This window comes from Chanodichthys erythropterus, chromosome 5 (genome assembly GCF_024489055.1).
Source record: "Chanodichthys erythropterus isolate Z2021 chromosome 5, ASM2448905v1, whole genome shotgun sequence".
Taxonomy (NCBI): Eukaryota; Metazoa; Chordata; class Actinopteri; order Cypriniformes; family Xenocyprididae; genus Chanodichthys; species Chanodichthys erythropterus.
This window is the reverse complement of record NC_090225.1, coordinates 87,698-112,662: the sequence shown is the minus strand read 5'-3', so window position 1 is coordinate 112,662 and position 24,965 is coordinate 87,698. Positions and strand designations below refer to the sequence as shown.

At 38.5% G+C, this 24,965-nt stretch overlaps 1 protein-coding gene across 2 annotated transcripts; it reads right to left on the bottom strand.

The window, feature by feature from the left end:
- Positions 1-1,938: 1,938 nt before the first annotated feature.
- maco1b (macoilin 1b) lies at positions 1,939-18,721 on the bottom strand. 2 transcript variants are annotated; one of them, XM_067385563.1, is made up of 11 exons: positions 18,380-18,721; positions 13,804-13,945; positions 13,280-13,406; positions 12,696-12,819; positions 12,213-12,391; positions 10,137-10,716; positions 8,070-8,228; positions 7,805-7,987; positions 7,386-7,506; positions 7,099-7,273; positions 1,939-3,834 (listed from the first exon to the last, which is right to left on the bottom strand). In XM_067385563.1, exons 1-11 carry the CDS (start codon positions 18,457-18,459, stop codon positions 3,632-3,634), a joined length of 2,073 nt encoding a protein of 690 aa, XP_067241664.1. In that variant the 5' UTR covers positions 18,460-18,721; the 3' UTR covers positions 1,939-3,631. The 2 variants fall into 2 exon arrangements, with proteins under 2 accessions (XP_067241664.1, XP_067241663.1); XM_067385562.1 differs by having other exon boundaries at positions 10,137-10,719; positions 18,380-18,720.
- Positions 18,722-24,965: the final 6,244 nt, after the last annotated feature.

The following is a 24,965-nucleotide window of genomic DNA, read 5'->3' as shown; positions in this document are numbered from 1 at the left end:
CCATAGTAAAATTATTTAATTCCATTGTTCTCTATTATCCAGCTCACAGAAATAATTAAATAAAAACCTTTGATCAATTTCTTGCATTATTTCCATGCATAGTGTCAGTGACGAAAAGAGGATGAGAAAAATAAAAACTGTGAAGCTTTACTTTGAGAGTGTTTCTCTCGGCTCGGCCCAGCCCGTCTCCACACGGGAAAGAGATGGAAAAAATGGAAATAAAGAAACCGTAAGGTGAAAAACAGGCATTCAGGGGATCCTCCTCTGAGGAACAGCTCATTTTGCTCGTCTTTATGCCTTTTGTAGGTTCAGAGTTCATCTTAAGCCTCTCTGAAGACCGGGCCATCAGGTTCTTCTGACCCGCTGAAACCGGTTCAGTTTCATGTGTAAATACAGTGAACCGGAGTCACTTCAGGTGAACAATCCAGATCTTCAGCATTCCCGAGGGACTGACAGATTGTTGCAGAAGAAGCGTGTGCTCCAGATGAGGATGAATGTGAAACGTGCATCCCATGGGAATAATTCACTCTCCCAGTTCATCCTACAGCACTGAACTGGAAGCTTGAGGAGCGTGAGTGACATACTAAACCGCTTCTGTACATTATTAATGCTTCCATATGCTGATCAGAGCGAGTCTGCAGCTCAGGATATACTGCTTTCATCGCTCAATATACAGTATATATACATGGAGATCTGGAACGGCAGTGAACCGTTTCTTTACAACATTGTGCAAAAAACAAATTATGTGAAAAATGTATTACAAGAGTGTGTGTGTGTGTGTGTGTGTGTTTAATATGAAAGCTCTGGTTATTTATTCATGCTCTTCTGATGAAGATCCACACTCAGAGCGACTGGAGAATCTGTGGCACGAGATGCTGCAATAGTTTACAAAGTACAAACTAGTAAATGTTAACAGCAAAAATTATCAAAAAGTATTTCAAAACATTTTGAGATTATTTTAAAATGATGTATGTGCAAAGTTGGGTTAAATGTTTGATCAACCTGCTGAGTAGTTTTATTTAACTCAACTATTGTTTAAAGATTACTGTATGGCTGGTTTAAAATGAACCATTCATAGTTTGGAAATTAAAAATCAGACACATTACTAGAGCAGCAGTAATAATATACTTTATATAGAGTAAAATCAAGTCACCTTTATTTATATAGCGCTTTTTACAATGCAGATTGTGTCAAAGCAGCTTTACATATTAATAAATATTAATATATTATTTTCCAATATTAATTTCCAATCTAACCATGGGCTCAAAACACAATGGCTGGGTTTGTCCATCATCAACAAAACTTGGGTTATTTTTTTAACACAACAATAATTACAGCAATAATAATTATTGTTGTTATAATTTTAAATTTACTTTAGTCCAGTTAAACCTCTTTTATTTTGGCAGGTTGTAGTGTAGTTTGATTCTCTGAATGGCTTAAACTTGATTTGACTAAAAGTGATTTGAGAGTAAAAGATGAAATGAATCTGATGGCACTGGAATTTTAATATTTTACCATCTGAAGGTTTCAAATGTGATTTTCATACAAGTTTACCCAGAAAAGTCTCTTATGGTTCCGAGCTTTTAATGTGAACGTTTTTTTTTTTTTTTTTTAAATGCCTTCGAGACAATTAATTTGGGAATGTCCTGAGAGAACTGATAAAATATTTACAAAAAGAAGCTAGGATTTTTATTTAATTATTTACTTGTAAAAGCTTGTGTGACATTGAGTTGTTTCTCATTGGATGGTGATTAAAAATCCAACATTGATATTTTATTTAATTATAATAAATGCTTGTTTCTAAAGTCAAATGGAATGAAAAACACTGACATTCATATAAACTATATTTATCAATTTTTTTATTTTGATCTAAACTTTTAAATGCACGTAGAAGAAATCATGGCATTTAGAACAACACAACTGTTTTTTCTCATTAATTAACCCTTTCCTCAGCTTAAATTAACCCTAATTATATGGTTAGTTGTATTTCTAGTTTAGTTGAATTGATCATGTTTTTCCTTCCTGTCACTATTACTTAATATATTGTGATTTCATGCAGCATTAACACACAACAACAAAATCACAAGAGAAACTCAGATGCCAGAAAAAAATGTTTTATTACTCGAAACCTCACAGAGACCTCACAGAGAGCGCAGCCGAGGAGTGACAGCGGGCAAACAAAACAAAACAACTGTCTTTAGCCCCTCTTTCCTGTAAACCACTTTACAAACTTTTCCTCCATCACATCATAATTTTAAAAAACACAGACACCAAAAACAACAACCATCTCAGAGCACTACAATACCACACAGGACTGACTGGCTAACCCCGCCCCCCTCCCGCCCATCACTGACCAATCGGAATACTAACACAGTGACCATGTGTCCTTCAGAACTGGCTTCCATTAACACAAATCTGCCGGGTCGGCTCGGGACACTCCCTTTAGCCCGGTAATACTTCACGCTTAGCAGGTGTCTGGGATCTTTCCACCAGTCCAACAGGTTTAAAGTCACAATGGCGCCATCAAGTGGCACAACCAAGTATTTCTCTGAAAACAATACACAAACTATATAATAATAATAATAATACAGTCCTCTAGCTTCCGATCATTGGACCAGCCAGTAACCTGATGGATCTGAAACACTTTTCTACTCAGTTGGCACTGGACCACACCAGCTTGCGTCCGATACGGAAAGATGGTCAATACGATGAAGAAACCTGCGTTTACTCTCGCTCAAGTCGACAGTGCAATAGTGCCACGCCGGATAAATAAATAAATGTAAACAAATGACCGAATTCACAAGCGCGGAGCAAGAGTCGTCACGCCGATGGGCTGGTGATCCGTTTGCAAAAGATGTTCGGTTGAGGGGGGGCGAGATCTTTCGGTTCCACCAATGAGGTCCCATATGAAGGCACTGATAATCTGTGGTTGGTGAATTACGCCGCTGGACTGTGTTTGTACCACGAGGAAGAACCGAACAGCTCCGGCCCGTCCTAAAGGATCCGATCGGAATCGTTTTGCGTCAGAGTCGCGTTGTTTCTGGGACGTTTGTTTTTACATTGTGTTACATTCTGGTCATATTAGATGGTGACATTCTTGAGTAAAACTCTTCTTGCCTCTGATATATGGGGTAGAGCACCTGGGACGACGGATCTCACACCTGCCCCGCTTCACCCCCCTCCAAAAATAGTAAAAATCAAGGCCGAAATCCGGGAGGCCGGTCTCTGAATGGACTGAGGGAAGATACTCACCGACTTCTGTGAGGTTTCTAGACATTTACAAGAGAAAAGAAACGGCAGTTTCCTACTCGACGTGTGATGTCCCTTAAAAGTCTTCTTTTTTGTCTTTTGTATTTTTACTACAACAAATACAGTCACACAATACGATATCCTTCTGACCAGGCAAGAAGCTGTAGTAAGAGAAGACGAAAAACCAAAACGAAAAAGCAATTTGAGCCACAGACATGCCAAAGATGAATCTGAATCTGGGCCTATGGAGGAAAAAAACAACCAGAGAAGACCGTGTGTGTGTGTGTGTGTGTGTGTGTGTGTGTGTGTGTGTGTGTGTGTGCGCGTGTGTGTGTGTGTGTGTGTGTGTGTGTGTGTGTGTGTGTGTGTGGGAAACGAGCATTCATTTTTTCATGGGCTGGTAAACGGAGGCGTTGGGGTCCAGTCCGGACGGGCTGGTGTCCATGAACTTGGAGGAGTAGTGGGGCGTGACGGGGGTCATGCTGCCCGTGTCTGAGGAATACACCACACTGGGCATGACGGCCATCACCTCGGCTATCTTCTGCTTCAGGTCTTTAATCTCCTGGTCTTTCTGCAGAATCTGACCTAAAACAACACAGAAACAGACGGGAACAACTTTTAGTGCTTTTCCATGTTTGGGAATTACCTTTTCTTTCACACACACTACCTTTTTGAAGTGCTCACCGTTTATTTGATCAAAACACAGTAAAAACAGTGAAATATTATTGCAATTTAAAATAACTGTGTTCTATGTGAAGATATTTCGTTGGGATTCTTCATCTTCCGCTCGAGTCTATGGCGCCCACAGAACCGCTTGCAGGAAAGTTGTGTAATTCAGCACACAGAAAGAGGACAGACTGAACTGACATCACAGCAGATCTGGACTCTCTAACTCAATCGCTCTAGCGCCACCAACTGTCTACATTTGCATGCACGTTCATTTCCATCGCAAAAATGTTCCTGCCATCAAACTGAACGAGATCATCTTCAGACCATGCCGACAAAACGTTACGGAATTCAAGAGGATTCATGAAAGCGTTCTGGAATAACGCTCCAACCAATTTGACAAAGTGCCCGGCAAAATGAAGGTGAGCTGCATCTCTGCAGCGCTTCAGCGTATTCTGACCAAACTTGGTGTTTGTTTTGACAACCATGGCCTGAGGCTACCTGCACAGTTTCGGCACAGCACCACCTACTGGTCTGGAGATATGAAAAATCCAAACGGTTTGTACAAAAATCATTAAAGTGGTCTCGTGTAATTCGGGGAGTCATGTCGAGTCAAAAGATATCCAATTTTCCCTTATCGGCCATTTTGGGCGTCAGCCATTTTGAATTTAGTCGCATGTTTTAAGAACGCATTGGCGTATCTTTACGAAACTCAGAATGCCGGTGCGTTCACGAAATATTGTAATTACTGTAACTATGAGATTCTGGCTTGTAAAAAGTGTTTATAAGCTGGGAGTTTTCTGAAAGCTCCAACGTGTACCACCTGACCACTGTAGATTAATTTAGCCGTTGATCGTGGTGCCATAGAAACGCATAATTCCGCATTAAACGGCTCCTAATATTACGTCACATGTTGTTATCTCCAGTTAGCGGTACATACACGATGGCGTGAAAGCTGCATATGTCTTCGGCACCGTGCCTTGAGGATACTCCAAAAGTTTTGGGGCAGCGCCACCTTGTGGTCAAAAGTTATAATGAAATTTACAAAAACGCTAATAACTTTTGACCTAATTAAGCTATTGTAATGAAACTGGACTCAATTGATTCCTTGGGTCATGCCGAGAACATACAGTGCCTAAAAAAAAGTATCAGTTTCCACAAAAATTTGAAGTGTTTTTAACATTGGTAATAATAAGAAATGTACATACAGTGCCTTGCGAAAGAATTCGGCCCCCTTGAACTTTGCGACCTTTTGCCACATTTCAGACTTCAAACATAAAGATATAAAACTGTAATTTTTTGTGAAGAATCAACAAGAAGTGGGACACAATCATGAAGTGGAACGAAATTTATTGGATATTTCAAACTTTTTTAACAAATAAAAAACTGAAAAATTGGGCGTGCAAAATTATTCAGCCCCTTTACTTTCAGTGCAGCAAACTCTCTCCAGAAGTTCAGTGAGGATCTCTGAATGATCCAATGTTGACCTAAATGACTAATGATGATAAATAGAATCCACCTGTGTGTAATCAAGTCTCCGTATAAATGCACCTGCACTGTGATAGTCTCAGAGGTCCGTTTAAAGCGCAGAGAGCATCATGAAGAACAAGGAACACACCAGGAAGGTCCGAGATACTGTTGTGGAGAAGTTTAAAGCCGGATTTGGATACAAAAAGATTTCCCAAGCTTTAAACATCCCAAGGAGTGTGCAGGCGATAATATTGAAATGGAAGGAGTATCAGACCATCTACCAAGACCTGGCTGTCCCTCCAAACTTTCAGCTCATACAAGGAGAAGACTGATCAGAGATGCAGCCAAGAGGCCCATGATCACTCTGGATGAACTGCAGAGATCTACAGCTGAGGTGGGAGACTCTGTCCATAGGACAACAATCAGTCGTACACTGCACAAATCTGGCCTTTATGGAAGAGTGGCAAGAAGAAAGCCATTTCTTAAAGATATCCATAAAAAGTGTCGTTTAAAGTTTGCCACAAGCCCCCTGGGAGACACACCAAACATGTGGAAGAAGGTGCTCTGGTCAGATGAAACCAAAATTGAACTTTTTGGCAACAATGCAAAACGTTATGTTAGGCGTAAAAGCAACACAGCTCATCACCCTGAACACACCATCCCCACTGTCAAACATGGTGGTGGCAGCATCATGGTTTGGGCCTGCTTTCCTTCAGCAGGGACAGGGAAGATGGTTAAAATTGATGGGAAGATGGATGGAGCCAAATACAGGACCATTCTGGAAGGAAACCTGATGGAGTCTGCAAAAGACCTGAGACTGGGACGGAGATTTGTCTTCCAACAAGACAATGATCCAAAACATAAAGCAAAATCTACAATGGAATGGTTCAAAAATAAACATATCCAGGTGTTAGAATGGCCAAGTCAAAGTCCAGACCTGAATCCAATCGAGAATCTGTGGAAAGAACTGAAAACTGCTGTTCACAAACGCTCTCCATCCAACCTCACTGAGCTCGAGCTGTTTTGCAAGGAGGAATGTGCAAAAATTTCAGTCTCTCGATGTGCAAAACTGATAGAGACATACCCCAAGCGACTTACAGCTGTAATCGCAGCAAAAGGTGGCGCTACAAAGTATTAACTTAAGGGGGCTGAATAATTCCGCACGCCCAATTTTTCAGTTTTTGATTTGTTAAAAAAGTTTGAAATATCCAATAAATTTCGTTCCACTTCATGATTGTGTCCCACTTGTTGTTGATTCTTCACAAAAAATTACAGTTTTATATCTTTATGTTTGAAGTCTGAAATGTGGCAAAAGGTCGCAAAGTTCAAGGGGGCCGAATTCTTTCGCAATGTACACTTCTTATTATTACCAATGTTAAAAACACTTGTGCTGCTTCATATTTTTGTGGAAACTGATACTTTTTTTTTAGGATTCTTGAACAGAAAGTTCAGAAGAACAGCATTTATTATAGAAATCTCGTCACTTTTGATTAATTCAATGTGTCCTTGTTGAATACAGCTATTCATTTCTTAAACTGACCCCAGATTTCTGAACGGTACTATAGTTCTTCTCAAACTGAAATCCTTAAAAGAAATTTCATAAAAAGGTTACAAGGGTTTGAATGAATGATGACGATTTTCATTTCCAAATGTTTTTCAGCTGCTAAATAAGCGATACCCAAATTATCTGGACAAAAGGGTGGCGATGCAAACCTTGTGCGATCTCCAGCTGTCTCTTAGCGTCTCCGAGGGCAGAGAAGAGGTCCAGCTTAATTCGGGTCTCAGCACTGAGGCTGTTTTCCAGGTGCTGGGTCTTATCCTGCATGGCTGACAGCGCTGACATCAGAACCTCTGTGTCCTTCTCGCTCTCCTTATATTTATGTAGTTCCTAGACAGACATGACAGGAGAATTTAATGCATTTTTGTACTTTTTCTGCATTTACAGAAGAATCTGATTTTGAACGAGATTTAGAGCAAATATAACATGAGAATCTCCTCACTTGAACTTTGAGCTCCAGCTCTCTGATTTGATCCTCTTTCACCTTGATGTCAAGTGTGAGTTTCTTACACTCCGTCTCCAGCTCAGAAATCCTCCTCCTCAGAGACTCTGTGCACTCACCCCTGACACACACACACACACACGCGTCAGTTCACATACAACAAAAGGGTTAAATATCCTGCAGTTGTATAGAAAGGGAAAAGGAGAATCATGTGAGAAACAGACAGAATGGATGATGATGGCAAAGCTATAAGAACAGTCAGAAAAAAAGTATGAAATCTGTTATGTACACTATAGTTCAAGATTTTTTTAAAAGTATAAATTTCTTTACTAAAAAACATTAGACTCCAAACTCGTGAACAGTAGTGTATAATAAAGCAGAAAGGAGAATGGAACACATGAGGGAATGAAGGGAAGCACCTGGTTGCAGCAGCGAGAGCGACAGCACGGGCCGCCGTGGCCTCCTCCAGCTTCTTGCGCTTCTTTTCCTCTGCTAACAGTTTCTCTGCTGCAGCACGAGCGTCCTGTTCTGCCTTCAGACGCTTCTCCAGCTGCCCCACCGTCTGCTTGTCCTTCTGCTTCGCCTGCACAGCGTTGTGAAGTCTGAACACACACACACGAGAGCTTGCATTAATACAGGTGTCTGCACTCTCGTACGGAGCGAACTCAAGAAGGGATGTCTCACTTGTTTTGCAGCAGCTCGTTCTCCTGACGCAGCTGACCGAGCTCGGAGCGTATGCTGCGTTCAGAGCTGCCCAGAGAGCCCAGCTGACTGCGCAGATCCTGTTCGGTCTGTCTGCTTGCCTGCAGATCTGCCTTCAGCTTCTTAACGTCCTGCTCCAGCCTATCACACACACACACACACTTACAATAAACACGAGTCACAGAAAAGGCCTGCATGTCACTAGGCTACCTACCTAGATCCCAAAGCATAATATTCATATACATGATGCCTAAAAATGCTGTCTAAGAAGGCAAGTAGATGATATAAAGTAATTATTGTGAGGAAGTTGGTGAAATCTTTCGGCACCTCATGATACGATTTAATTTTAATTAGTTTAATTAGACTTAAAATGTTACATTTATCTGTATTTAATTAAATTGCAAATAGCTTCAAAACAGACAAGCAAATATTATCTAATAGGCTTAATCCATTAAGACATACCGTACTGTGTTTACATTAATTAAGCATCATAAAAGCAAGTGCATTTAACCACTTAAACTCTTCACGAAGCGTAAAACGTGACAAAGCAGATAAAGTACGCCCATCTGCATTCATACATACTTTTTTAACAGTCGCAAAGAAAGTTATTCATCTCTGGCAGTAAGTATTTCAGACTCATCTTATGACCCTGAAGGTGTGGTCACATTAGCGGAAGGAAACAAAAGTCACTTTTAGACCAAGCAGCTGTTGGTCAGTGCAGCAAATTCATGTGAACAACTCGAACCCGGTGCACAGTTTGCATTGGGAAATCTTTCACCCTCAAGCAGGGCTCCAGACTGCGACTAAATGGTGGCATTTTGCAATCTTTTTCTTCTGCCGGCGCGACTAAATTTTGTTAGAGGTCGCACTGGTGCACCACCACATTGTCCAACTGATAAGAGCTGCCATTTCTGTTGACTAGGGCTGGGTAAAAAAAAGATTTCTCGATTTTAATTGATTCTCATTTTCACGAACCGATATCAATTCTTAAATCCCAGGAATCGATTAGTCTCGTCTGTTTTCAGTTGATGAATGAGCAGAATATGTAGCTCCTCCCATCCAATAAATCACAATAATCTTTGTTACTTTTGATATGAAGCAAAGTCTCAGATTTCAAATGACGTCCATCTTATTATGAGATTCAGAAAATAAACACAGTTTTGGCGCTGTTTAATGTGGCGTGACGGATCGCTTTAGCGCCTCAGTTAAAGAGAAGCATGTGATCATCCTCTCCTCCGCTTTAATACCAGTTACAGCGAAATAAACATGAACATCTGAAGGTATGTTAAAATATACAGTACAACTTACTGAAATCCGTATCATGTCTCGTGTAATCGCTCAATCAGTGCTTCAACCTCAATAAAACAGCTTCAATGTCACATTTACCTCAGAAAAACATATTCAGTGACCATAAACTCATTAGTCAGCTAGAAAAGTGCTCTAGAAAGCATTCTGATAAATATAGCTATGCACCGTTACATATTCATTATAATTGTTTAATGTTCTTCAATATTTAATGCATGTTTGAATAAATCAGCCGTGATTTAAATGTTTTTATTTCAAAAAACGGATTGGAATAGAAATATGATTATGTAATTCTAAACTTTATTTATAATAAAAACATAATCGAGTGTAATTTAAGTGTTTGTATATAAAGAAGTTAATTTAACCTTCAATATTATAGTAGTACCAGCTGACTCTCATGTGTAGTTTACAGCATTAGTTGAGAGATTAATCTGAATTATATTGAATTGAAAGCATGTGAATAGTAATCGAATCGAATCGTGAAAATTGTGTCACTACCCAGCCCTACTGTTGCATTTGAGAAACATCAAACTGCAAACGAAGCGAAAGCGGAACGAAATCAGGCTACTCGTTTGAGCGGCTCTGAGCAGAACAGGTTCACTCGCGGGACGATCTTGATCACTCCACAGCGCTGGGAGAGCCAGTGAGAAAGCGTTTGAATTCGCCGCAGAATTAATAATGAGATCTAGTGAGATCAGAATTCTCTGTAATAAACCGTATTGGATCAAACAGCGCCGGTCTAACCTGACGAGCGCCTCGGGTTTGCTCAGCTGATTGTTGGGAATGCAGTTTTCCACAGGGTCTCTGTGCGACGTTGCGTTCTTCCCTCCTCCACACTTCTGTTTTCTGTCCCCCTTACTCGAGGAAGAGGACGAAGGCCCGGAGGAAGACGGCACGCTGCCGTTGGCTGTTCCGTGTCCCCGGGGCGAGGAGCTCCCTCCTCCTCCTCCTCCTCCGCTGGCATTTTTGTAATTTTTGTTGGAGTTGGAGGAGGATGAAGAGGAGGAGGATGAAGAATGTTCATCTTTCAGCAGGTTCTCAGTGCTGCCCAGCAGATCTGAGCTGCTCAGTCTCTTACTGTTCACGTGGTTCTCCATGTACTCCATCTCCTGAGCTTTACTGTCTACTGACGGTAAGATGCTGCTGCTGGTGCTGCTGTGATGGTTCTGGTTGTGGTTGTGTTGCTTTTTGGACTCGTTCTTGCCTCGTTCTTTCTCTCTGTATTCCAGCTCTGGTAACGTGTTGGACGAGGGCTTTTTACTGCCCGCCGAGCCGTTCTGTGCCACGGTTGGAGAGTCTACATCTTGAATGCCTTTAGATGCTGCTGCTTTTGAAAGAGAAAGAATAGTTTATTCCCAAACAGAAAGATCTGTCAATATATACACTCAGCCTCATGTCACTGCTACTATGAACAAATTCATAATCTTCTCACAGCTGTTCAAAGATTAGTTCACCCAAAAATTAGTCATTAATTACTCTCTCTCATGTCGTTCCACACCCGTAAGACCTTCATTCATCTACAGAACACAAATTAAGATATTTTTGATGAAATCTAACAGGGTTTTTTTGTTATGAAGACGCGAGAATACTTTTTGTGCGCAAAAACAAAACAAAAATAATGACTTTATTCAACAATCTCTTCTCTTCTGTCATTATCTTACGCAGGTGACGCAGTAACACAGTGAAGCTTCAGTGTTTACGTCAGAATGCCAACTCAGTATTGGCCAAAACTGATCACGTGATCAGCATGACACACACATGTGATGCTGACGCAGGAGTTGGCCAATAATGAGTCGGCGTTCTGACGATTAACCTGGAAGAGCTGGACGTAAACGACGTATGAGAATGACACAGAAGAGAAGAGATTGTTGAATAAAGTCGTTATTTTTGTTTTGTTTTTGAGCACAGAAAGTATTCTCGTCTCTTCCACTATGAGGTCTGATCGCGCTCTGACAACGGGTACTTCAATGAGTGTCAGACATCACTGTCGTTGTCAGAGCGCGATCAGACCTCACTAAGTGAGTGCTGAACGCAGTTGGACATAGTGGTGTATTAGAGGTAAAAAATGATATAAATACTGTTCGGTTTCTCGCACAAACCGATCGTTTCGTGTCTTAGGACATCAATGTGTCGTCATGAGCTGCTGGGTTTATTTTGGATTGCATGTTTTTTTTTACTCATAGTAGAAGTTCCCATCCACTCCCATTATTTGACTGACAGACGGCAACGGTTGGAGTTAAAAATCATCAATTGTGTTCTACTAAAGAAACAAAGTCGCCTACATCTTGGATGCGCTGGGGGTAAGCAGATAAACATCACATTTTTATTTTTGGGTGAACTATCCCTTTAATAAGCAGTAAATTAGGATTTTATTGAGGGAAAAGTTGTAGTTCATAGTGAATACATGTTCCCCATACTGAAGTGTTTTTCGGGGGCAAAGTGCTGCACAACAGCTGTACTGTTTAAATTAAAAAATGGATGAAAATGTGTGTAATATTCCATAAAAATAGTGTTTAAAAATGTATATATGTATTATTCCATATAAAATGTGCTAAATTCTTTCTTTTTTTTGACTGGTTCAGATAATCCATCCATGTTTCCGCACTTCGGGAATCTCTACATTACATATTTACCCTGTTGAAGAGAGTTAGTGTGGGCTATTAATAGTTGTGTTATAATGTAAGACAGGTATGCAGTTAATCGGGTCTATTAATAGGCCTCAATAAGGCTCTCTGTGTGGCCGCTGAACACGAACAGCAGTGGTGTCAGCTGTGCACCAGTATCACACATATCCTACACAAAACTCAAACCAGTGCTTACCCTCCTCTGCTTCCCTCTCTTGTCTCTGTATGAGCTGTTGTTCTGGAGGAAGTGCCTGCTGCAGCAGCTGCATGTAAAATTCGTTCTCTTTCTGCACTTCTTTCTGTTTCCGCAAACGCATCTTATAACTTACATAACTCTTAAAACCAAAGCCCAGCGTCACCACCGGGTACCCGATACTGTGGACACAAAAACAAACAGGACATTTGATTAGAATTGTTGGGGTAAAAAGCATCAGAGTAAAGATTTGACACACATTTAAGGAGTGACACTTGCTTTGGTCCAAGTAACCCGTTCTGCACTTTAATGGAAATCAGAATCACTTCAAATGTTGCAGGATTATTACTGTGTATTGCTATGATTAAACATCATTTTTAAGTTCATAAATAGCTAAACAACAGTAAAAACACGACTGACACTTTCTGAAATGGTTTTGAGGACACTGCACTCATAAGAAACTTGGGATTGTGGAAAATGACGTACCAGTGCGCTGCAAACGGGCGACACAAGTCCACGTGGAAGTGCTTCAAATCTTTAAATCTGATAGCTGCCTCAATATAAACAAAAAGTATCCAAAGCGACACAGTGGGGAGGCAGACCCCTCGCTCTGTAGAGACGAGAGAACAGAGCGGTCATGTGCTTCAACACTTCAGCTGACAAACATCAACCACACACATTAATCTAAACAAACCCTAACGATCCAGATCTAGATCCAGAGCTGCTCAGAAACAACCAAGCTTACAGCTGCAAGGTCAAGAAGTGTGTGTGTGTGTGTGTGTGTGAATAAACCATGCTATGACAACAAAAGCTCAACAGAATGGGAATGATCCTCATGAGGTTCATCAATGGATGCGTGCACAAGAAGTTTTGTGTCCAAACTGAGGTAGCAGCTGTAAAAGAGTTTAACGCATCGTGTCTACAACAAACCAGACGGACGTTGTGGCTTGAGGTTGTCTATAACAGAAATGTCATGAATGTTCATTAACCACAGACCAATCAGCTGTAAGCTTGATGTTAGGACATTCAAACGAAACATAGCAGGGTGAACATGTGACATGAACTCTTACCTGTGTGCCAGACGTACTGTACCCACACATATGTGCTGGCTGCAAAGAACAGCCACTGCACTGGGATGAACAGCAGACATATAATATCTGATGTGAACGCCACACACACAAAAAACACTGAGAAAGCCTGAAACACACAGAGAGATGCGTCAGATCATCACATGACATGTTATAGTCCTGCTGCGAGACATCATAAAAACAACCCTAAATAATATGCAGTTTTCATGATTAAGAGATACGAACAATAGTGTTTTAACGTGGCCAAATCTCTTAATCTCAGATAAAACAGAGTAACTGCAGTTTATGTTCCTCAGAAAACAGTTAGTCAATGGTGTTTTTTGTCTGTTTTGCAGCTTATAAGCAGTATAAATCCCCCTGCACAACAGAAAACTGTTGCTAAACATCAGATGTTTTTTTTTTTGTTGGGACGACATGAGGGTGAGCAATTGATTTATTCATTGTGTGAAAGGCTCGTCTCGCACACACACACACACACACACACACACACACACACACACACTCACCAGGCCCTGGTATCTGAAGGAGTCGTAAACACTGCGAATGAAAAGCCAGAAAGGCCAGAGGTACTCGAAGCGGAACTCCAGCACGAAGTCTGCCAGCAGCACCAGCGCCCAGACCACCAGAAACTTCAGGTACAGGAACGTACTGAGACACACAGAACACAAACACTCAATCACACATCTCCACCCGACATGTGGCCTTCAGCCAATGGACATCTAGAGGCAACTCCATCATGAGCTCCGGCAGTAAATCCAACACAATGAACCATGGGTAGGTGGGGGAGGACGTAATCACTGTTTGGCTTTCTCCAACGCAGCGTGTAGTGAATGAAGTGGATTATGTTTTATGTGGGGATGAGAAGCGAAAACCATCTCCAGATGTAGAAGACGAGGCGTCATTACACCTCAGCAAAATATTCAATATTCATATTAGACCAGTGACATTATATTAAAGGGTTAGTTCATCCATGCCGTTCCACACCCGTAAGACCTTCGTTCATCCTCAAAACACAAATTAAGATATTTTTTGATGAAATCCGATGGCTCAGTGAGGCCTGAGCAATGACATTTCCTCTCTCAAGATCCATTAATGTACTAAAAACATATTTAAATCAGTTCATGTGAGTACAGTGGTTCAATATTAATATTATAAAGCCACCAGAATATTTTTGGTGCGCCAAAAAAACAAAATAACGACTTATTTAGTGATGGCCGATTTCAAAACACTGCTTCGGGAAGCTTCGGAGCGTTATGAATCTTTTGTGTCGAATCAGTGGTTCGGATCGCGTGTCAAACCGCCAAACTGCTGAAATCACGTGACTTTGGCGCTCCGTACTGCTGATTTGACACACTGATTCATAACGCTCCGAAGTTTCCTGAAGCAGTGTTTTGAAATCGAAATTTATGGATCTTGAGAAAGGAAATGTCATTGCTGGCTATGCAGGCCTCACTGAGCCATCAGATTTCATCAAAAATATCTTCATTTGTGTTCTTGAGGTCTTACGGGTGTGGAACGACATGAGGGAGAGTAATTAATGACAGAAATTTCATTTTTGGGTGAACTAACACTTTAAGCAAAATTGTGAATATCATCATTTTAATGTGCTTTTTTATTGGCCCTCTGACCATTCCTTGTCTCACAAACATCATAATAATAATAATAATATTAATTTTATACATGCATACATAAAATACAGTGATGTGTATAAAATGCTCAAAAATATAAAGCATAAAAAATTAGAATGATCTAACAAATCTTCAGAACTGTTAGTGTTGGTAAGTTTAATTAATTTCCATGAAATTCGTCATACACTTCAAAACAAATGAGAATATTGAATATTGCAGCTCGTCTGTCTGAAATGATTATGATTCATCTAAAACATCTTCATATTTCTCTGCTGAAGACACTGCTATAGTGTTGTGATGACAGAGATAAGTGTGTTAATGCAAGGTAAGGGTAAGAATAAGCAGTCACTGGACCGGTGGATCAGGGCTGATGACATACTCGAGGAAAGCGACAGCGCGTGTCAGGTGACAGAAGAATACAGCTGGTACAGACGCTTCACAGATCATCAAACGATGGATCCAAAACAAACACTTCATATGCAACACTGAGCGTCGACGAGAAGAGGCTTACTCGACCAGAACTTTATTAGTCGCAGAAAAAAAACTCCACAGGAAGTGGCGATGTCATCCAGTCCGTGAGGGACGGACCGTTAACGGCGGGTCCTTGTGGTAATTTACAGTATGAAATCCAAACGTTCGCCTATAATCCATCAACCTCAAATGTAAGTAGCAGCAACTTTACGTGGTCACACGCCTCGCTCTAACGTTAACCTCGATAGATGTGCGCATCACTGGCATTTTTCCCTGATAACAGCGGAAACCACTTAAAAATACTCCATCAGTTTTGGTCATACAGATAAGTGTAATACATAGTTAGAAACTGTAAATGATCTTTACTTGTGTAAACTCACAATAACAAGAAAACGAAAAAAAAAAAAAAAGTATAAAATAAAGAAAACAAACAGATGCTTTCTGCCGTCTCAATCACATAATTCAGAGTATACTCGCCTCACAGACATGAGAAATATATCTTTGAAATCTTGAAATTTGTACTTGTAAACAAACCAAAAACAAATATGGAGCCCGTCCGTCATTTTGACAGATATCTGAGGCTGATGCTGCTTGTAAATGTAATTCCCACCCCATCCAGTTGGTGGTGAGTGTGCTCCAGTGTATCTGCAGAGCGCGAGTTCAGTCTCCAGAATAAACGATGCGTTTGATTACGCACAGGCGAGCGCCCAGTTTAAGTCCATTTTATAATAATAAAGCTGTAATACTTACACTTGCATAATTAAGTTTCTAATCCAGTTTGTTTTTAAATGGTTCATTTTGTTTTTGATTTTCATTTATGTTTCTTCAGTTTGTGAATAAAAATGAAAATGTGGATGAAATCAGAAGCTATTAAATGTCTTATTATTAAAATATAAAAATTGAAATGACGGGTAATAATTGATTATGACGCATTTGTTACTGTCAATAAAAAAAAAAGTCTGACGCAACCTCTGAGATTACATACATACACACATATATATATATATATATATATATATATATATATATATATATATATATTTTTTTTTTTTTTCTATTTTTTTTTTTTATTTACTGGCTTGTATTTTTTAAACTCAGTATCACTAAAATTATTTAAAGTAACTGAATACAATTATACAAAAAAAAAAAAAAAGCAATTTTAAAATAAGAAATAAATCAGTTTTCAAAAGCATTTATGATTTCGGTTTTCAGCCAAGTGCATCCATAATTTTCATTCTGGTGCATCCCTAATATTACCTGCTTCAAACATGGTCTTAAAAAAATATATATGTGCAGATAAATATTGCTGTTTATGAATGCGTGGTTATTTTAGTGCATGAAAATGATCAAATATAATTATTCCTCATGTTATTTACTTTAAAATTGTGTGGAAAACACGCCTTAGATTATTTTTATCTAGCTTGTTACGGTATTTTACTTCTGGCATTATGAATCTCCTTAGCTTTATTGACTGATTGGTTGAAACTATGATTTCACTGTTTGAAGAAAATCACCACTTTAAACAATTTCAGAGCACATTAATATCCAAAACGTAATTATCTGTGAATTCCTGCCATCGAGTACACTTTACTGACATCTTGCTTTACACATTTGATAGGGATGCACGATATATCATCACCATATCGGTATCGGCCGATATATGTTCATTATTAATGTTATCGCTATCGGCCCGATAAGAAAATTTTACCAATATATTAAAGTCAATAAATAATGGATTAATTCCTTCAGATGTGCACTGTTCACCATGAATTGCTTGAAATATGATTGAAAATCACTTCAAAATGGAAAATACAGTAAGTGAAATATGTGCAGCGCAAATCTGTCATATAAGCTACATAATATTATAATGAGAACATTTATTTTATATTATTTTTTTTTAATATATAATTGTGTGTTTGGGATATAGCTTTTAATAGTGAGACTTTTGTTTTTGTAATCAGGCTATCAAAAATTAATAAAAAAAATTATTTAGATTTTATTCACCAATATATTGGTTATCGGCTAAAAGAATTATATAATATATTTTATACATTTTCATATAGATCAACATGACTTGCACTCCATGCATAAAGATTAAAACTATTAAATGAGAGATTATGGCAAATGATAATATGAAACACAATACTGTTGCGTAAAGAACAAACCTTTCGATTACAACAAACTACAGCTTTTAAGATTGAATTAAAGGTGCAAAAATGAAATATCGGGTTTTATAATGAACATTATCCTCACAAAAGATTCACAATGTTTCCTCCTGATAATGGCAGTGAAAGTGATGGTGTCAGTCCATAACATCCTCTTTTTGTGTTTCACAGGATTAAACATAATTCCTGACAGAAAAACAAATTACTGTAATTTCTGCCACATATAAAGATTTCTTACACGAAATGATGTAAGAATGGAAGGAGATTTGTTGTTTGTTGTTGTTGTAGTCCGTGAGTTATCAGGGAAATTATTAAAACAGAGGAAAATAGAGCCAACTTACTGAGCTTTTCTTCTCAGGCATTTACAAAAAAATGCATCTTTATTTGAATAAACTTCACGCTTTCTGTGGCACTTCTACATCTGAGATCTGCTAATTAAACGACGCTTATTGTTTCGAGATAAAGATCGTTCAAACACACACTAACTGTTAATTACACACATAATAACACACATTGTATTAATAACACACACTAATACTGTCCCGTCAATCTTCTGATGATTGACAGCTACTGACTCTAACGGTCACCGGTGGGTTTCGCGGGTTTCTTTCTTTTGAAGCGCATCGCTGTGATGATGAGATGATGAGGCCTAACGGCAGTTATTCACTCCTGCGGAAACGGCTCTATCAGTGACGGTAACGTTAGCTCGGTTCGGCTGAACGATTGACGGTCTCTCTGAGGGCATAATAAAGGCGAAATCTGGGTCTTTCCTGCAGCTCGGGAATGATAACGGTTCCCTCGTGAGGTCTGACTCGTACCTGCCGTAGATCCCCTCGGTGATTCGGTTCCGTTTTAAGGGCCGTCGGAGCTTGCTGCAGTCCGCATTGCGCCGCTTCATCCTCGCCCCCTTAAATCGGGCTCTTTAATACGTGCAGCAGTGTGGTCCAGGGCTGTGTCTTATTCGGTGGGGAAACATTGGCGGTCCCGCAGAGGAATATACCGCGGTGGTTGTTGTTTTTTTTCAGCTGGAAACAAAGAAATAAATAAAAAGACTGAGTGGAAGACCCTCCTCCTTCTCTCGCGCAGACGCACAGACACGGGCCTAGACAGATGTGACTGACAGGCCGACGAGCCAATAAGAATCGCGCCTGTCGGCTGTCATTTTGAATGACATGATGAATAGCCAATAAGCAGCGGTCTGTTTTGTCGCGGTACCAAAGAAAGGGAAATGGGGCGGCTGACATGTTTTCTTCGCCCGACCAGTCGCTCTTTTTGTGGACAAATCAGGTAGTGCTCGCTGACCAATGGGAAGAGTCCAGGCGGGACTCTCCGTGCGCTTTTTGCGTATGATACGTCAGAGATGCGCATTCATCATAAACGTACTTTACGTCAATGACGTGAACAAAGCCCACAAACAATCTAATTATATAATACACTATTAATTTAATGATCAATATTTTGTGTAATGATCACTTATTTATATATGCAGTATGCAAAATGCATTTGACTGTATCTATATTTTAAAAATATATATTTAAAAAATTAATTTACTTCTGAAATTAAAGGATCAAAGGACAGAAGTCATTTTATGTGTGAATAGCATTTTAATGTGTTTTGAATAAATTAACAGATTTATTCAAAAAACAGTCATGTGACTGACCCAGACGGAATGATGGGTAATTAATGATCAAATTCATAGTCACATGACTTGCTTCATCAATGCATTTCTGTAATGTCCAATAGATTTTTGATGTTTCTCTCGACATTTTTCATCTGTAAGACCCTCTTCATTTTCCTGATTTAGCCCCTGATGATGGTTTAGACCTTTTTTCTTTCGTAATTTCAATAGATTTTAGAACAATTCTTCTAAATCAATAGGGAAACGTGATCATTCTGCATGTTTTATTTATTTATTTATTAAACTTGTGCAGTTATAATGAGAACATCTGATCCAATCTCATATCAGCCGAACTCTTCCATGTTGACGGTGTCAGGTCACAGCCGTACGAAGGGGTCAGGGGTCACAGACCAGCTTTACACACGCCAAATCCAATAGTTTGAGTCCAGCAATCAAGTGTGCTTTCTCCAATGTCTAGATGAGATGTGAAGTGAAGCATGAAGGAAACTCCAGAGATCTGACCCCAGATCAGCTGTGAGAGCGATGGCGCCCTCGTGTGGAGAACAGGAGCACAGCAGGAGAAGAGTCTTCCAGAGGGGAATAGTGATGTTATAGTGTGACTATATCTGTTCGTCTCTGATTTAATTGGCATTAATAAAACATTCTGAGTGATTATATAGATGTAAATGTAATATATAAATAAGAATAGTAATAATATAGAATGTGATATCTGCATTTACTTACAGGTTTACAAAATCTGTACAAATTGACAAATAAAGTTTTTAATAGTGTAAAAAAAAACCTAATGGAGATACAAATTTTGAAGTTTTATTAAGTGTTAACAATGAGATTATGTGGTTTTTATAATCAATTAACACTGCTTTTGTCATTTTTTACAAGATGGACAGAATATTTCTCCAAAAAAAAGAGTCATTTGATTTAACCAAAATTTCGGTTTTACAGAATGACAATATTTTCGAACAATGCTAACAGGCTGATATCTAGCTAGATAACAAAAGGACAATCAAACATTTTATATTTAGTACAAGTAATGTACTAAAGTATATTTAGTAAAATATTACAACATTTTCCGTTTTATAGCGGTTGATGTTTCGGGACATGCGTATGATCAAGAGAAAACATGAATTTATCAAATAGTTAAGAGAGATTTAGTTACTTTGCTTTATGACCATGTGGTCCTTTGCAGGTGTCTGAATGATGTCACATCCTGTCACATGATATGGATCCAAAATGGTCCCTTTATATTGGTTACTCCGAATGACATCAATGAAATTCATTTTTCCGGACATTCTTTCTCTATCAAAGCAACGACTTCTACACATAATTTTAATATCATTTTGCACTATGTTGATATATGATGATATAAAATCATGCCAGAATAAAAAATATATACATTTATTACATTTTAAGATATTTTAATCACAAATGAACGGTTAAACTGAATGACCTTTTGACACTTCAAAATCTTTAAAATACCTTTATATGAAGCAAAATATAATTAAAACCTTTTGGATTCAATAAAAGAGATCTAGTTGTACTACCTTACACACTTTGGATGTCATATCTCTGTTCTTTTTTTATTATTTTTAAGGCCTTTGGATAAAAAAATGACCCGTCACATCTTTGACCCATAATGGAAAATTTAATGGTTCTTTCACGTTCTGAGAGATTCTTTATTTAAAGAATTTTATTTATTTAATTTTTTGGGGGGTTAAAAATGATCCAAAATCAATTTTTGAGCAAGTACATAACCAGCCAGTGTTCAAAACCATCTCCTTACTTTAGCTCGATTCACAACGGTAAGCTTGTAATAATGTTTTATAATAAAATCGGTGGGTTTCTGCAGGAAATTCGAGCTTGCAGAAGTTCGTCTTTTGCGTCATTACGTCACGTCTGTAAACATGAAGGAGTCCCAGCTAGTAGCTATATCATGTGAGGATCATTTATAGCCTTTTCTCACAGCAGCTGACATAATTAAACATCACTTTGATGGAGGATATGACAAATTAACATTAGAGATTAAACTGTACAGAAGCTGAAATCTACAGGAAACGCTAATACATACACACAGTCACGCAAAGCTGATGTTGTTAACATTAACAATTTGAAAACAAAGTATAACAGTAATAATAATTTGTGTAATAATAAAGTGATCGTTAGATTTAATCACCATTAGCAGCGTGATTTATTGTACTGCTTTTTCCCTCAGTTGGTCAGAACAAAAGTGGCAGAATTGTTACTTGCTTGTTCAGATGATATTTTCCAGTGAAAATTCTTATTTTGGTCATCAAGACTTCAATCTGATTCTGAAGTTCAGTATCCACACCGGTGTGACTGACAGCAAACACTGACGAGCCGTGCCGATGCACAACACACATAACCATAATAATTCCACATATAACTGCAATTGCAGGTGTCAAACAGAGATGGCGACAAAGAGGCGAAACCTACGGACTGCAGCTTTAACCAGAATTTAGACACAACTCTGTTAAAAACATGTTTTTCAAAGCTTATTGGAGTATGTTTTACAAAAAAAATAAAATAAAATAAAAATAAAAATTATATATATACATATACATACATACTATTTCAATCTTTTCAGTCACATTTAATTCAATACATTACTTGCAGGCTGTTTGTAATTATTTGTGAAATTTCTAGCAGTTTCTGAGTGGAAATTGTTTCAAAGTAAATCCTAAACCAAAGTATTTTCAGTGAAATATTCATGGGTCAAACACAGCTTTGAATTGTTGTAGTTTTTCAGTACATCAGAACGGGTCCTGTTTAAAAATTAATTAAAATTAAATATACATTTTTAGCATGATTTAAAGAAGACACACACTACTGTAACAATCTTGTCAGGGATATTTACCACAAACAAATCTATTTAAAGACTAATTATTTTTACCCCAAATGCTAATTACTTGTAATGTTACGTTTAAACTTTCCCACTGTCCTTTTCACCATTTGTCAGCAAGAATGTTTTACTCATTGAAAATGTAATATGTTCACTTCTTCTTTTATATATTTCAATACAAACAGGTCAGAATAAGTGTGTATTTTAAGTTTTTACAAAAATATAAGTGTTACGCTGAATGACAATGGAACATTATTTCACCCACATTTTGACATTTTATTCCCTCAAAACTTATTTGAAACCTTAAAAGTAGATGTTTTACTTGCTATTGATGTGTTCTTCTTGACCCATATACTGTAATCATATTCCCATCTTCAGTCCATGATTCAAAGATAATGGGTTAGTTTAAAAAAATTTATAAATATTGGTAACACTTTATTTTAGGGTCTTTTAACAAGTTGCTTAGCTTGAATATGACTAGAATAGTGTCCTTTTATTAGTACTTATTAATCTCATATTAATGCCTTATTCTATAAATCCCACCCAATACCTGAACTTAATAACTATAATAAGCTGGAAATTAGGAGTTTATTGAGGGAAAAGTCATAGTTAATAGTGAATATGTGTTCCCTATACTAAAGTGTTACCAAAAAAAAAATAATAATTTTTTTATTGTCAACAAGGAAAAAAATATATTTAACAAATCTGCTGATTAACCCTTCAATAACCCAGAGTTGAGATGAGAAAGAGCTACTATCACGTCAGGGGAAACGAACACTGATCTGACCGCGTCGACGGGTCATTATGATGTCCGTACAGGTTTTGGACAGTCATGTTAGGAAAGTGAACTCCAGATTTCCAAGGAATTGATCCTGAGTCACTTGCTGGGAACAAGAGATAAGACATGCCTGCGGTTTGAGCGTGGGAGTCATCATTTACATTCGTCAGATCACCAGCGGCCTGAACACTCATATCCAACACACTATCGCTGGGTTAAAAACAACCCAAGTTGGGTTGAAAATGGACAAACCCAACGGTCGAGTTAAATGTTTGATCAACGTTTTTTTATTTAACTCAACTATTGATTAAAGATGACTGTATGTCTGTCTTAAAATGTTGGAAATTAAAAATCAGACACATAATTACTAGAGGCAACGATAATAATCAAAAGGGGAACATTTATTAATAAGCAATTTAATAAATCCTTATTTTGTTTAATTATTATTCATTGAACTTACTAATAAATGTTAAAATAATAAATGTTCATTTATTAAACATATTAATACATGCTAATTTCCAAAATAGTTTGGGTTTATTTTAAACAAGCAATACAGTTAATAATTTTTAAACAATAGTTGAGTTAAATAAAACTACCCAGCAGGTTGGACAAATATTTAACCCAGTCACTGGGTTTGTGGATTTTCAACCCAACTCAGGTTGTTTTAACCCAGCACGTTCAGAGTACGATCATAAGATGAATCTGTATATAGATACATATAGTACTATAGTAAGTCCTGATATCTGTCCTGCGTTCACGGATCACGGAAGTATCGGACAGACTTTGTTCGTCTGATAAGCACACCCAGAGTGTCTGATAAAAGTAGTATTTATATGCACTGAAACGTAAAAATACGCATGAATAAAAATACAAAAACACAGGAAGGTGGTTAGAATGAATTTGTAAACATTTATTGGAACAACGACACAAAATAAATCATATCTCAGACTGTAACTCATCTTGTGACATCGTATCTTGTTTAATCAGGTTTGTCACAAGTTGCTTCTTAAAATGATGGAATACACTGTAAATCTGAGGCGTTTTTAATGAGCAGAAGATGAACACAGTGCCAGAAGAACTGAGCCCATAGATGAACTCGACATGAACACCATCTATGGAATTCAGTTCTCAGGGCCGAGCGCTCCGAACACACTTCATCCGCGTTTATTCCCAAACCCAAGAGTCTTCAGAGCTCCAGACCTTTGATACACTTTTGCTTTCTCTGAACACGAGAATCACGGATTCATCTGAAGGCCAAAGGGTTGGTGACGTAACTCGGCTCAGGTTTTGTCTCAATGTTATCTCCATCACATATTTGTTTAAAGTTTGATCATTGCTGAACTGAAAGCATTGAACTTTATGTACCTGCCACACCTGAGGACTTTCAGGAAACTGTCTCTTCCCAATAATCGGCTCTGAACCAGTCGAACTGCCCTGATGGGTGCACCGTTGGAAACCCCCTCTGAAGTACCAGAAATATCACTTATTTTCCTGTTCTCTCATGATGCCAGATTATAAAACTACATGTGTGTGACCTTACAGCGATGAGAAATCACATGACAACACAATCATGATCTTTACAAATGTATAGAGCCAGTGAAACATTTATATTTCTCTCCCAAAATACATCCAATACTTATCTGATAAGGAGAAAATCAGGCTTATCCCAGCTGGTCAGGATCACATCTCTCCTTCTATGGATCAAGCTGTTGCTTTAAAATCCACAATCCTCGTTTGTCTCCAGAAACTGACACGTGAAGCCAGAGATGAGCGACTTCTGAATATATGACTTCTGATTTCTCTCAGCTTAAATATCTCTCTCTCTCTCTCTCTCGGTGTCCCTCTCACACTCACTCCCTCATGCTCTCAGACCGTAAGCCTGCAATCACTTCCCAGTAAGAAGGAAGCAGTGGGAGGGAATCTCCCGCCCCCTCATAATGAATCAATACAAAGCGCTTCTGAGGAAAAACATCTCACTGGTTCAGCCCTCAGTTCCCATAAAACAAAAAAGGGAAAAAGGGAGACGGAGAGAAAAAAAAGGCTTGTCAGAGGAGGAACCAGGAATTCCCCTTATTGCAAAAGAGCAGTTTCATGACAAAAGCCGTGACTGAGCAGAGACGTACGTGTTTC

Bases quoted from the DNA above. Each gene is read 5' to 3' on its own strand.
- maco1b (XM_067385562.1), bottom strand. From the start codon at position 18,459: ATGAAGCGGCGCAATGCGGACTGCAGCAAGCTCCGACGGCCCTTAAAA. The intron at 8,229-10,136 runs GTTAGACCGGCG...TGTGTGTGATAG, and splicing joins AAACCCGAGGCGCTCGTCAG to GCTGGAGCAGGACGTTAAGA. The intron at 7,507-7,804 runs GTGCTTCCCTTC...TGTGTGTGTCAG, and splicing joins GCTCTCGCTGCTGCAACCAG to GGGTGAGTGCACAGAGTCTC.